This window comes from Oenanthe melanoleuca, chromosome 2, assembly GCF_029582105.1.
Source record: "Oenanthe melanoleuca isolate GR-GAL-2019-014 chromosome 2, OMel1.0, whole genome shotgun sequence".
Taxonomy (NCBI): domain Eukaryota; kingdom Metazoa; phylum Chordata; class Aves; order Passeriformes; family Muscicapidae; genus Oenanthe; species Oenanthe melanoleuca.
This window is the reverse complement of record NC_079335.1, coordinates 90,564,165-90,577,768: the sequence shown is the minus strand read 5'-3', so window position 1 is coordinate 90,577,768 and position 13,604 is coordinate 90,564,165. Positions and strand designations below refer to the sequence as shown.

At 41.1% G+C, this 13,604-nt stretch overlaps 1 protein-coding gene across 1 annotated transcript; it reads right to left on the bottom strand.

The window, feature by feature from the left end:
* Positions 1-3,239: 3,239 nt before the first annotated feature.
* On the bottom strand, positions 3,240-13,372 carry ALDH5A1 (aldehyde dehydrogenase 5 family member A1). Its single transcript, XM_056484869.1, has 10 exons — positions 13,044-13,372; positions 12,833-12,916; positions 11,743-11,913; positions 11,493-11,609; positions 10,910-11,053; positions 9,913-10,056; positions 8,467-8,625; positions 6,990-7,159; positions 6,197-6,255; positions 3,240-6,043 (listed from the first exon to the last, which is right to left on the bottom strand). The coding sequence occupies exons 1-10, from the start codon at positions 13,341-13,343 to the stop codon at positions 5,838-5,840; spliced, it is 1,554 nt and encodes a 517-aa protein (XP_056340844.1). The 5' UTR covers positions 13,344-13,372; the 3' UTR covers positions 3,240-5,837.
* Between the last annotated feature and the right edge of the window lie 232 nt (positions 13,373-13,604).

Below are 13,604 nucleotides of genomic sequence, written 5' to 3'. Positions count from 1 at the left end.
AGACTATAGCAAGCCTTGTATCTTGATTCAATATGATTCTTTCTCCTAGAGCTACTGCTTTCTTGCAGAATGTCAGTTCATACCATGAATGAAAGGGTCAGAAAACTGGCTGTAATGGTGCAAACACAATGTCAGAATTTGGATTCTAATGCTTTGGTTTGGATTATTATAGGTTCCAAGCAGGTTGTCAGTCCTCACATTTACTTCTGCACACTGTTTTCCTTCACATACAGAAAGAGTACTGGCAGCTGATTTGTAAAATAGGGATGGGGCTATTCCCAAAATACTCATCTGCACTGAATAGCAGATGAGACCAGATAGAGCTTGTCCTGTGTGGCTCAGAGTCTACTGAAAATAAAGAGTAATTCAGTTTGGCACTGCTAAGATACTCCCTCTTGTTGAAGGCAGATGGTGTGGTGATACTTGCAGTGCCTCACTGCCTTGAAGTGTAGGCACTGAATTTTCATTTGCATTATGATTTACACGCACAACCAGGGATTATCCAGCTGTGTAAAAGGACTGCCTTTGTTTGCATTTTAAGGAAGGAGTGTATTTTGGAAGAAATCTTCCTAAGCATTAAAAAGGTTCAGTACCCAATTGTTGTATTCAGTGCAGTGCATACATAGCATGAAACTGCCATGGCTGCAAACAGTGGTTTTTATTTTCCTAACCAAAATCATACTGCAGTATAAAACAATTTACCTTGGCAAATCTGTTGAGATGCACATCCAGATTCTTTGTACTATATGGTTCAATCTGTCATATTAAGCAGTGGAAACAAAGCAAAATGTAAAATTTCTAATTACAGATAACTGTTAATTTGCATAGGGGGAAAATATTGTTTTGTGTGTAAAAATGGATTATCAAGTCTGTCCTTTTACTCAGCACTGTTACTCTCCCTCTGTCAGATGCATCAGATAAAAGTACTGTTCAAGCATTTGTTTTGTGCTGTCAGCTCTTTGCTTATATGATGTCAGTTTTCCTTTCCTTGGTCTCCTATGGGCAAACAGAAGTGCACACACATGCAAGGAACTTAACAGTGAGAGAATGAGTGCATGCATGTGTTCTCTGTGCTGGTGCAAACTTCCCTCAGATATTCTTCAAATAATTGAGTTCCTAGGCAAATGTTCTATTCCTGCTTTTAACTTCAAGTAAAACTAATTTTGTCCCCCAGTATACCAGTAATGGGCAAGTAGTCAGGTGGAGCTTCAGGATGGTCATAATAAAATAACAGTAAGTGTAGTCTTCTGATATTTAGGTGAGGTTTGAGAGGAAAATGTTCCTCCAGGATAGAGGTAAATTAGTTTCTTAATGTCAGTTATTGCTTGTCAGGGATTTTTAACTTGGATACTAATTCCATACTTCTGCATCAGAGAAAAACCCATTTCATGTACTTTTTATATTCTTAACTCCCCAAGGTGAAGGAAGGAAATACAAAGTTTAAGAAATTTAATTTTAAGGAGGCAGCAAAGGCAAATGATTTTTGCACAGGCTGTGAATCAGGTGCAGGTGAGCTGCACATCTGTGTTTTATCTCTGTATGAAAGCACTTCTCCCTGTGGGTGGATGGGTGAGCTATTACAGAATTTATATTAGGAATCTGTTTCTAGAAAATGTTATTTATTGCAAATGCTGTTGTATTGTAACTGGAACCATTTCTGAGCTGAAATTGCTACATTTATGTAACTATTAATAAAGTTTTGTCTTTTCCTTTATAAACTTGTCAGGTACTCTTTTAAGCATGGTATTCTGTACTGGATCCAGCAGTCAGCCCGGATAATAGACATATGTTGTCTTCCATAGCTTGCCTGTACTGGAACATAAAAGCAATGCAGTAGCTGATTCTTTCCCTCCCTACTGACAGAAACATCTTTTACTAGAGAGGTGACATAATTCAGTAGATTAGAGAGCAGGAAAAAAAATTACTGCACTTCACAATAAGTTTTCATGTGGTACTTGTCCTTCCTTGGTTTAATTAGCTGTGTGTAAGTAATCACCAGCTGTCAGGCCAAGTGTGGTGGTTTCACAGGTGTTGTGGCTTACTCTGTAACAGATTCCATACTTGAGTCAGCTGCTTAGCAGCAATCAAAGATACAGGTGTGCAATATAACCCAAAATATGCTGTTACAGAGGGGTAGTTTATGCTGCTTGTTTCTGAACTGGAAAAGAAAAATCCTTCTATCATTGTGTATTAAGTTTGTGCTGAATAGTGATAATAAAAGATGCTATGAGATAAAAATGTCTTTCTGTGAGGAAAAAATCATACACCATGAAAGCAATTTTTTAAGTCTGTTTGGATACAAAGTGCCACAGCCTAGGTGGTACCTCAAAGCACTGTCACTGGGAATACTGGCAGCTGGATGAAATATATGTCCTTTGTTGAAGGATGGAATCTGCTCCTTTAGTATTGTACTGTACATTTTGGCAATAGCAGTAGCCTTCCCCCATCCCTGTGAGTAGGTGGTGCAACAGAAAATAATCAGCATGATTCTGAAACAACTTCACCCAGTTGTGCTAAGCAGCTTTGGTACTCACTGATGAAGTGACTAAACCACCAAGTTCTCATGGTTCTTCGTTGAAGGACCTAAGCAGGAAGTTTTGACCTGGAAGCCCATTAAACAAGCGCTAAAATGTAACTCAGAGCTTCTGAACACCATACTAAAATCTTTAAGATAACTAAGTTGTTAGTATCTGGTTGAACAAGTAAACAGTTTCTTGAGAGCTTGTTACACAGAGAAGACAGGCAGTGGAGGCTGTGGGGGTGTGTATGTATGTGTGTGAAACAGCTGTTTAAAGAGTAATTTAAGAAAATAAAATGGAAATTGGCCATGACTGTGTCAAGTTGGAAATTAAAAGACAGCTTCTCTTCAAGACTGTATTAAATAAACAGAAATAAAAGAGCTCCCAAAACTCTGTTTTAAAGCTTAATGAAATCAAGAATTATGCAAGTAATCACATTACAAAAGCAGGGAGACACTCCGATCTATTTTGTGACAAAATGTTTGATTCAGCATAAAAGACTGGCAGAGAAAATCACTGATGGCATATTACTGTGCTCAGGTAGTCTCATGGGGTACCAAAATTTTACACTGTATGAACATGTGGGTGCAAAGAAGTGGTGTCTTTTCCAGTGATAAACCTGTCAGAACAAAATCTTCTGTGCAAATCTGAGAGACTGAGCTTAATGTGGCTGCTGTCTATTTGTCAGTTCAGCATTGAATAAGGTAATAAACCACAAAATCTGGTGCTTTCACAGAAGTTATTTATTAACTGAAAACATTTTTTAATCACAGTTTTGATATCCAGAAATTGCTAAACTATCACAAGTGCAATCAACACAACTGAGGTGTGAGAATTCAAGTATGTCTTTTGTTGAAGAATCCCAGCTTTTGCTATGAAGACAACACTGATTATTCTGTGCTAAACTGATGCAGACTTTACTGACATGAGGATATTATGCTGGAATCCAACCTATACAAAGGTATTTTTTAAGTTTCTTTCAAACATTATCTTTAATTATTGTTTGTGCTTGTTATCAGGCATTGTAAAAGGTATTATTTGCTAAAAAAAAAGGTAAACACTCATTAGAAGTGCTATTATCAGAAAAGGCATTAAGATTTTAAATGTACTAATGCATCATATCAGTAACTTCGCAGTGAAGAGAGCAAAGGTTAAATAATTTCTCCTCCAACTGCACTGTCCCAAGAAGTACACTCATATTAAATACCACACTGTCATACAGCTGTAAATATGATGACCTTATACTGCAGTTCCCAGGCAGACATAATTGAATTTCAGTGGCAGATACACTACCAGTGTACAATACCTGTAACTACGCCTGCATCATTGTGTTGTGGAAGCTGGGAACCAAGGCGTGACCTTATTTTACCCAGTTGTATTTTCCAGTTAATACCAAACACATCGGTAGCCAAGGCTGGCAAACAGCTTTCTCCCACAACACTGTATTCCCCAAATTCAGGCAGCCTGTGTGCTCAATAGTGTAATCTGACAAGTTGGCTACAGGAAAGTTTCTTGCAATTAGTGCAGAAAGAGGCCATCCTTTTTGTGTTCTTGACAACAAGCACAGACAAGAGTACTAAGTCCTCACTATCACAAATATGCAGGTTTGGTGCATTGGGAATTACTGGAAGGGCAGTAAATGCCCTTTAACTGCCCTTTGGTTGGCATGATGCACACATTACTGACAGATAATGTGCTCCAGACCCACCTGGTCTCAACTGCTACACAAATGCAACCATAACAAAATATTTAAAAATAAGGAGTAGCAGTCAATGCTATTTTATGTGCGCTTTAAACAAAAACCCTGTGAAACTCAGTCACAGTTTGCTTTCCCTCCCTCCCCAAGTCTTCTGTTATCTGGCATCTCTTTACCTGATGGGATAAAATATTTTAAAATACCTCACTTCATAGGCTACATTCATTACTTTATAGGAAGAAGGGCTCTGTGGCCTTCTTTTATTTATTTTTAATGAACACGAGAAACAAAGTTTATTCCACTTAACTTCTCCTGTGCTGATTTATTCACCGAATTTACATTGCACATTTTTTAAAGTGCTTTTTTTGACTGCCAGTAAAAGAATGTTTAAACAACATTGTTTATTTCATACTGAGGAAGCCTTACATCATCTTTTGAAGATGGCAGAATAGTGAGGTGATGTGTCAAAGCCTCACCTCTAAACCACCACTATTTAAATCTTTATTAGGTCACAAATGATCCATATTCAAAGGTTTTTAAACCTTCCTCCCTAATGGACCTTCACCTGTGTAACCACAAATCCAATTCAAGACACAAAGTCCGCAGGCATGGATATCTGCTCCTATTCTTTGAAGGGGGTGAGTTATGTTCCTTTAGGCACTGAGCAATATTTATACCAGGGTAAGTAGTGTACTTCTATCTAAGGAGAGTCATGGTCTTTTCATGGAAGGGAGGGAGTTTATCTGTATCATCATGTCACTTGTGCTTTCTTCACACAGCCCTTATAGTCTCCCTTTGCAATTCTATAAGTTGTTCCTGTGAGTATCTTACCCTCCTCCTGCTTCTCACTAAGCCAGCAATTCTTTGTCATGAACTGTTCTGTTCCCAGGACTGCTGGGGCTAACAGGCATCAAACAAGGGCTGTATTTCATCCTAGACATGCAAACTGTTAGGCACAAAGTACACCTCTTTGCTCAAAAACCTAAAGCTGAACAGGCAGCAGCCCTGCAGTCAGCATTAACAATGTTGAAAAAGGTGTCAGGCTATGTGGATGCATAGATACAGCTCAAAACAATTCCTCACCTTTTGTAAGCAGCAGATTCTCCTACAATAAAAAAAAAAAAAAAAACACCTCCCCCCACCATATACTTGCTTCTAAAGGAGGTCACATAACCACATTAGAAAGTGTGAGTATTTACACAAAATTCTAAAGAGAGACTGCCATTTCAAAGCCTCCCTTTTCCACTGAAATACTAATAGTAGTAAAAAATGGTAGTCTAGTTTCCCTTGCTATAGGTTGCAATCTGTTTTCATTATGCACAAGTCTCAAAGTTGTCCCAGTTACACAGGGATAATCTAAACAATAAATGTATATCCCTACTCATTACTAAAAATAATGGACATTGTGATCACATTGCTGAAAAACTGGATGTATAAACAAAGACCATGTAAAAACATTTGGCAGCACAGATTACTGTAGATATCTCTATACACACACAGGACAGGGTTGATTAGTTCTAAAGAAGGTAGAAGTTGCATTCATACATATTTCTGGCTCAAGAAGCTTATTAAAACAACAGCACCCTTTCTGAAGTTGTGGGGACTGTGCTGTTTGAAGGCTTTTATAATCCTCCCAAGCAGACGTATTTTATTTCTAAGTATTCATCAATGCCGTACTTTGAACCTTCTCGCCCTAAGCCAGACTCCTTTACCCCACCAAAAGGACACTCCACAGATGAGATAATGCCTTCATTAACACCAACCATTCCAACTTCCAGCTGTTCTGCAACTCTCCAGATCTGAGCAGGATCTTGGGAGTAGAAATACCCTGTTGTGCAGACACAGAGATACAGGAGTGAAAATCAGTAAGAACAACTGCAGAAGACTGTGAAAAAGCGACTTCATGACATTCAAAATCATCATCCCATAACACTAAAGCTCACAAAACCCAGAAGTACACTTATCTGACAGAGAAGCTTACCTGCTAAACCCACATTAGCTGCATTTGCTATAGCAACAGCTTCTGCTTCAGTGTCAAATCTGTCAACAGAAAGAGAAAAAATTAAAATGAGGCCTGCAGCTCACCTGCTGTCTTGCTGACTCACCAACAAGAAGTCTTATCAAGAATTAAAATGCCAACTTATTTTTGCCAAAAGTGCACATTATAGAGCTAATTTAACTTTCATTTTGACACACTGAAGTGTCTACCTCTTCTCTTAATTTAAACTGCAGTTAAGTAGTTAAGATTGCCTTTATTCCCCCTAGGTAGCTGGATGTTACTGAGACATTTACTTCACATGGGTTAGCCTACTTATTTCCCATTCTACACAGCACTCTCAACTCTGAGAGATAACTGTATGTTCTTCCATCACATCCAATTGCTCTGCACAAAGGCAGGGAAGGCTTTAAGGAGAACAGACAGATCCAACTCATCCTCTATCAGAAAGGCTTAAGACTACCAAATCACACGACAACTCTAAAGTCCTGTCTCCTATTTCATCATGAAGTTGATGAAGGTTTTGCTGCTATTTAGCCTTGCTTAACCATTGAGATACTTTTAATTTTCAAAAAGTTGCAGAGATGCTAAGATCAAATCAAGGAAAAGAAACAAACAAGCCACATATTCAAAGTATGTTTTCACATGTATACCCCAGTCTTTTTATAAGACTTGTGTGATCATACAAAAATACTTTTTTGTCTTTCAAATCTTATTTAAAATAACCTTTATTGTTTTTTGAATTGTGAATTTTAATACATAGAATTCATAATCTTACCTGATAACTGGTGCCAAAGGGCCGAATGTCTCCTCTTGGGTGCAAAGCATTTTTGTTGTAACGTTTTTAAGTAATGTTGGCTCAAAGAAATTCTTCCCCAAGCTGTGTCGTTTCCCTCCAGTCACAACAGATGCTCCTTGAGAAACTGCATCCTTAATGTGTTTCTCTACCTGGGGTAGGCATAACAAAATTCTTAAAGTCAGTATTTAAGAATGATCAACAATACATTTCCCACTGAAGAAATAGCACTCTCTCTAGATATGAGAAAACTTTGAGGACAGGTTTACACTTTGCAGAGGATCATTTGCAATATTATCTAATTTCTCTTCAATTCTTGTTTTTCTCAGTCTGACATAATTTTAGAGGGCTAAATTATGAACGTGGTCCCCAGCCCACTTTTCTGTAAAATTAAAAACCTACATCTAATGTGAGAAAAAGTCTTTGCAGGACTAAAAACTGAATCTTTTATCACTGATCCCACACTATGGAAATAAAGTATATGACTGCCATGGAAAGAGAAACAACTCTCAAGACGGAACTGGCAAGAACATTTTCCTACATCTATGATTCTACCTACCCCCTATATTTACAATTCATCTAAAGACAACAAAGTAATAAGAAAACTAAAGCAGCAATCCCCACCTAGAATACTGTTCTTTGAAATTACAGAAAGTGACTATATACAGTGTTTACTTGTTTATATAGTTGTACCTGATACACATACTACACTTTTGTGATGCAAGAAGGGAAGACATGAAGGAAAGGAATTCAAGGACTGTATCCTTTTGCTTCCCAAATAACTGAGTATTTTCCCACTCCTTTATAAAGCAAATCTGGCAACATTCATGTATAATGGATTCAAACCAAGCCTGCATGCAACTAAGCTGTAATATTTTACAAAGTATGGGCCACTTGCCTCAATAATCTTTAACCTTAGGAAGAGTGAATATTATAGATATGACTTCTTAGGATTTTTTAGAAAATAAATAGTCCTGGAGTTGCAAAATGAAGACCCAAACCATGCACATGAAGTTTCAAGTGATTACAACATCCAGAGATCTGGTTTATAACCAAAATAAATTATTCTGCCTAGCTTTTGCAAAAAAAACCCAAAACATTGTTCCTCAAAAGAAATTGTCAATCACAGGGTTTCAGAACTGCAGGATCACTGTACAGCTCTCATAGTGTATCCAATTTTAGTGAATGGACTTGACAACAGCTAGGGAGTAACCAGGAGGATTATCAGTTTCTCCTGATGGAGGCCTCTCTTTCCCTTAATGGCAGGGATGAGATGATCCATGAACTGTCCACATCTGTTTGTCTATACGTACACATGGACTTGGGGGACAGAACACACTTCCACACTGCAAATATGTTTTAATAAAACAAGGGAAAGAAGGTAAAACACAAATGTAAAGTTATTTTATGAATCATAAAAAGAAAATTAGGATGTTATAAATAAAATATTTACTTATACCTTCTCCACTGCTTTTTCATTTATTAGTGGTCCCTGGGTAGTTTTTGCATCAAATCCATTTCCAACATGCAGTTCTTTCTCTATAGCTTTAGCAAACTTTTCCACAAATTCATCATGAATTCCCTTTTGCACCAGGAAACGGTTTGTGCAAACACAAGTCTGAAAACAAACAAGGTAAGAAAAAAACCCATTAGTTTATATGGTATTTAATCCATCCATTGATTCATTCTGGCCTTCATGGCACAGAATCAGGTTACTACACTGATGCCCCCTGCCTCTCCTCCCTCATCCTAAGCTGTTACCCAGCTATGTCATTTCTTTCACCACCCATTTCACTTTAGAAATACAACTTCACCAAGCTGTCAGTGGGTATGCGAAATATATCACAATGCTAAGTTGCTTATGCTGGGGAAATGTTTTGTGAGTTTTGTGGACTCAGATACATGGTTCAATCAAGGTCCAGAAGCTGCATTACCTTCTAATAAGAGCATGCTGGACTGAACAGCAAAAAACTCAAATCACACTTAGTGGTCTGGGGTAGTTTTTCTTAACTCTCTTATCTGAGTTTGAGTTTGCTTTCTTCCTGAAAGTTGTTTTTTAAGTGCTTTCAATGGCTTATTTATTTGTGATACCCCTTTGCTCTGACTGCATCCTATTTTGATTGCTACAGTATGTGAAAAGTAACAGCTAGTTATCTTTCTATACAGTAGCAGAGGTGCCTCTTATGCTATATGTTGTCCAGTCTGGGTCTGATCCCTTAGTGGTCCTTGTCTGTTTCTGTTTCCTTTCTTTCTTCCCAAGATTAGTCATGTCTTCATATGTTCTTCAATAAAGTTTTCCCTATCAAATGACCTCCCAAACCCACTGAAAATTTGGTGCTTCTCAAAAGCTGGAGTTCATCAACTTTGTATGTACCTGTAAGGCTGGAATAGTATCCAAACAGCCCTTCTCAGCTGACTGTTCTGGAAAGTGATGCTCTTAAATTTTTTTGCCTAAATTAAATACATCTGAATCAACAAACACTGAATCCTGTCTACCAGTTTTTTAAAGGTACTCATTGTAGAAAAAGCTATCTGTGTCTTTACAGACTAAAGCAAAATGGTGTCATTTACGGCTCTAGTTCTCCAATGAATTTAATGTTAGCAAAACATACGAAAAAATGCCTTATCACTTCTCAAGCTCTTGCAAGGGGTCCTAGAAAACATCATCTTCTCTAATAGTGATGCTACTGACTGTCATGTATGTTGTGAAAATATATGGGATTTCAGTGTTGCTATTTAGATTTACTAGTAACTGGCTTTAGTGCCCAGAGCCATGTGCGAGTGCAGCACCTTTCTCTTCACAATGAAGTATTCTATGCTTTCCTTTTACATCAAATAGCTTATTTACAACTTAAACTTTATGTACAGCTTTTCACTGTCTAGAAACATGGACAAAAATTCTCACCTGTCCTGAGTTTCTATACTTAGAAGCAAGGGCTCCTGCAACAGCCCGATCCACATTGGCGCTGTCAAACACAATGAAAGGAGCATGTCCTCCAAGCTCCATGGAAACTCTCTTCACAGTGCCAGCTGCATGTTTCAGCAAGATCTGCAGGCAACACAAGAGACACACACATCTGTACCTCTAATAGACTTGAACAGTGGAATCATGGATGCAAGGCAGTGAAAAATTAACTCTGGCAAGGAAATAATCTCATCTTCTCTACAGTGCTAGACCATCTCCTATGACAAAAACAAATTTCATCCATTAAATTCCTTAAAGATAAAATTATGGCCAAGGACTAATGCAGAGAAAGATTTTTATCAACTTCAGGTCAGGTCAAGCTTTTATACACTAGTATTGTCAACTTTTTTTTTGTTTGTTCTATTATTTTTGATAATAAAATCTTGACTACTCTTACAAAAGTTTTCCAAGACCTGAAAGAATTTGGTATTATGATTTGCCTTGACACCAGACCTTTTCTTCATTCTGTATACAGCCATCCTAGAGAAGTCTGACATTTTGTAGCCACACTCTGCAGTTTTAGTGATTCATTTAGAGATGGTGACAAGATTGCTTATTGACTGCGGTTGATAGCAGAGATTCCAAGGCCTCACTCCTCTAATACTTTCTCTCAACTACTGAAGCTATTCTTGAATAGCCTTTGAAACTCAGTTTCAGTGTTCTTATTACTATGTTGTTTCCTTATGCTATAAACCAAGAATATCTTGTACAGGACTGTTCACATTATAGTTTAATAAAGAGCAGTTATCAGCCATCCTTCTATGAAGTATTGAGGCAAAAACATGTAAGCAGTATCTCAAGAGGTACACAATTATTTGGACAATGTGTGTACAGTAGCCAGAAAAGAAGGCTCTGTATAAAAAACACACACTTTCCCCCTACCTATCTAGTATAACCACAGTAATAATCTTCAAGGATATTCTGTCCATGTATGTACCTTTCCTGTTGCTGTAGAGCCAGTAAAAGATATTTTGGATACCAATGGATCCATGCATAGAACTTCCCCTACAGCTGCTGTCTGTTGTCTGGAACAAGGGACAACATTATACACTCCTGCTGGGATCCCAGCCTGGTTTGCAAGCTGCAACAAAAGAAAAACAGAATTTGCATTATTAGTGGATTTTGTAAGAGGAATAGTCACTTAATGATTGTTCATTGTTTTGAAGAAAACAGTGTGTAAGTCAATACAAGCCAAAAGGACTCAGCATTACTAGGAACAGGTGCCACAGGTGCTTGAGAGAAAAGCTTTGCTTCACTTTAAGCTGTGTGTGTGTGTGTGTGTGTGTGTGTTCAAAAGAAGCAAATTAAAGATATAAGGATATTTTGAGTATCAAAATAGCCCAATCCATTTTGAAGCTCTAGACCATATTACAAGTAATTTGCCAAGATTCTCACTAAACTTAAACATCTGCATCAAGTCAGTTTGTCCTTTCTTCACATATGAAACTGGCCAGAGCTACCTTCCAAGCCCATCAGACTCCCTGTTTACAGTATCAGTCCGTTGTTGAGGTAAAGCTCACCTCCCCAAGAGCTAATGCTGATAAAGGTGTGTCCTCTGCAGGTTTCACTACCACTGTACAGCCAGCTGCCAGAGCTGCACCAACCTTCCGGGTAATCATAGCGCTGGGAAAATTCCACTAGGAAGAGAGAAAATAGTACAATCAAAGTTGGGAAAACTTCCCTGCTGATTTTGCAGAAGTAAGTGACATTTTGAACAGGGGGCTGAGCTGAAAACCTTCATGTGACACAGAAGAGTTCAGCTGTGCTTACTGGGGTTATAATGGCTGCCACTCCTACTGGCTGCTTCAGCACCAAGACTCTTCTGTCCTTTGCAGATGCTGGAATAACATCACCATAAATCCGTCGAGCCTCCTCCGCAAACCACTCCAGAAACGAGGCTGAATACACAATTTCACCCTGTGCTTCTTTCAGAGGCTTCCCCTTCGATTAAATCAGATTGAAGATACATTGTAAATAGCAAATGGAGGCAGTGTAAACAAGTTTAAGTAATTTTAGAGTTTCTCTTGTTTTCAAAATACTTTATGATCTGCTCCCTCTAACATACACTGCAATCTCCAACAAGGGTTACATGATTGCAGCAGCACTAGTTGTGTGGATTCAATATACCATCATTGTATAGTCAATAATTTGTATGCTGTGCCTGGATTCATACCTGCTCAGGACAAGGAAGAAAAACAGCAAATGTAGTATGCATTTATTTACAAACTCTGAGTTAGCTGCTATTACCACTCTGAAGAAAGACACAAATCATGTCAAAACAGTTCAAGTTTATGCCAGGGTCATTTGTTTTGGGAGTATTGCTTTGGACTATCCCCAGGTCTGATCCCGTGGACTGAATGGCCATTAGCAGCTGTGACACCACAGAGGAGCTGCTGAAGTATCTTCCAGCAAGGTTTTGTCCAAAAGGACACCAGTTTGTGAGCTCCCGGACTATTCAGTGATACAGATTGTGAATCCAACTTGGAGACTTGCATGATTTTTGCCAGCCACAAACATTTCTGCCACGAGGACCATGGTTTAGGTGGATGTAAACTTTTGCATGCCATGAAGCAGAACATGGGTCTGGTTTCCTCTGATTAGGTACTATCCTCATCAAACCAACGCGCTTTCTGTATGTCCAGAGGGATGTCTGAAACCTCACCCACTGACCCAGCAGAGCCATGTGAGCGCACAGGATGTTATTAAAGAGGACACGATGGGTAACTGGTGAAGCGCTGAGGGAGAGGCCCGACGGCTGTCAGTTTTACTCGGAGCCACTGCTCGCCTGCCTGCGTTGGGCTCCCCAGCACGAGTGCCAGCACGGGGCAGGGCCCGCGCCCGCCGCCGCCGCCCCACTCACGTTCTCGGCCGTGATGATCCGCGCCAGCTCCTCCTTGTTCTCCATCATCAGCTCGTACCATCTGCGGAGGCGCGCGCTCCTCTCCTGGGAGGAGGGAGGGAGAGACAAGGCTGCCGCGGCCGCCGCCCGCAGGGCCGGGGGAGCGAGGCCCCGGCAGACCCCACCGGGCCGCCCCGGGGCCCCCTCGCCGCCAGCTCCCGCGGCCGCTCACCTTGGCGGGGAGGCGGCCCCAGGCGGCGCCGGCTTCGTGCGCGGCCCGCACGGCCGCCCGCGCCTCGGCCGCCCCGCAGTCGGACACGCGGCCCAGCTCCTCGCCGCTGGCCGGGTCCCGCACGGGGAAAGCGGCGGCCGTCTCCAGCCAGCGGCCGCCCACCAGGCCGCCGCGGCGCAGCAGGGCGGCGGACAGGGCCCGGCTGGCGGCCCGCGCCGGCCCCGGGGCGAGCGGCGCGGGGCGCAGCAGGAGGCGGCGGCGGGCGGCGGCGGCGCCCCGCGGCAGGAGGGTGCTGGCCATGGCCGCGCTCCGGGGACAGCGGCGGGGCCCGGCACGGCCCGGCACAGCCCACGGCCCGCCCGCAACGCCCCGGAGGAGGAGCTGCTGCCGAGGGGCCGGGCCAGGAGCGGCGTCTCGCCGGGCACGGGGCGGGAGCACCCGGCCAGGGGCTCCCGGTCTGCCCGGGCCGGGGTGGGAGGGGGCTTCTGCTTCCCCGGAGCCTCATGTCCCGCGGCGCGTAGAGACCGCGGCTTCGTAGAGAGAGGGGAGGTTAAGGTCACA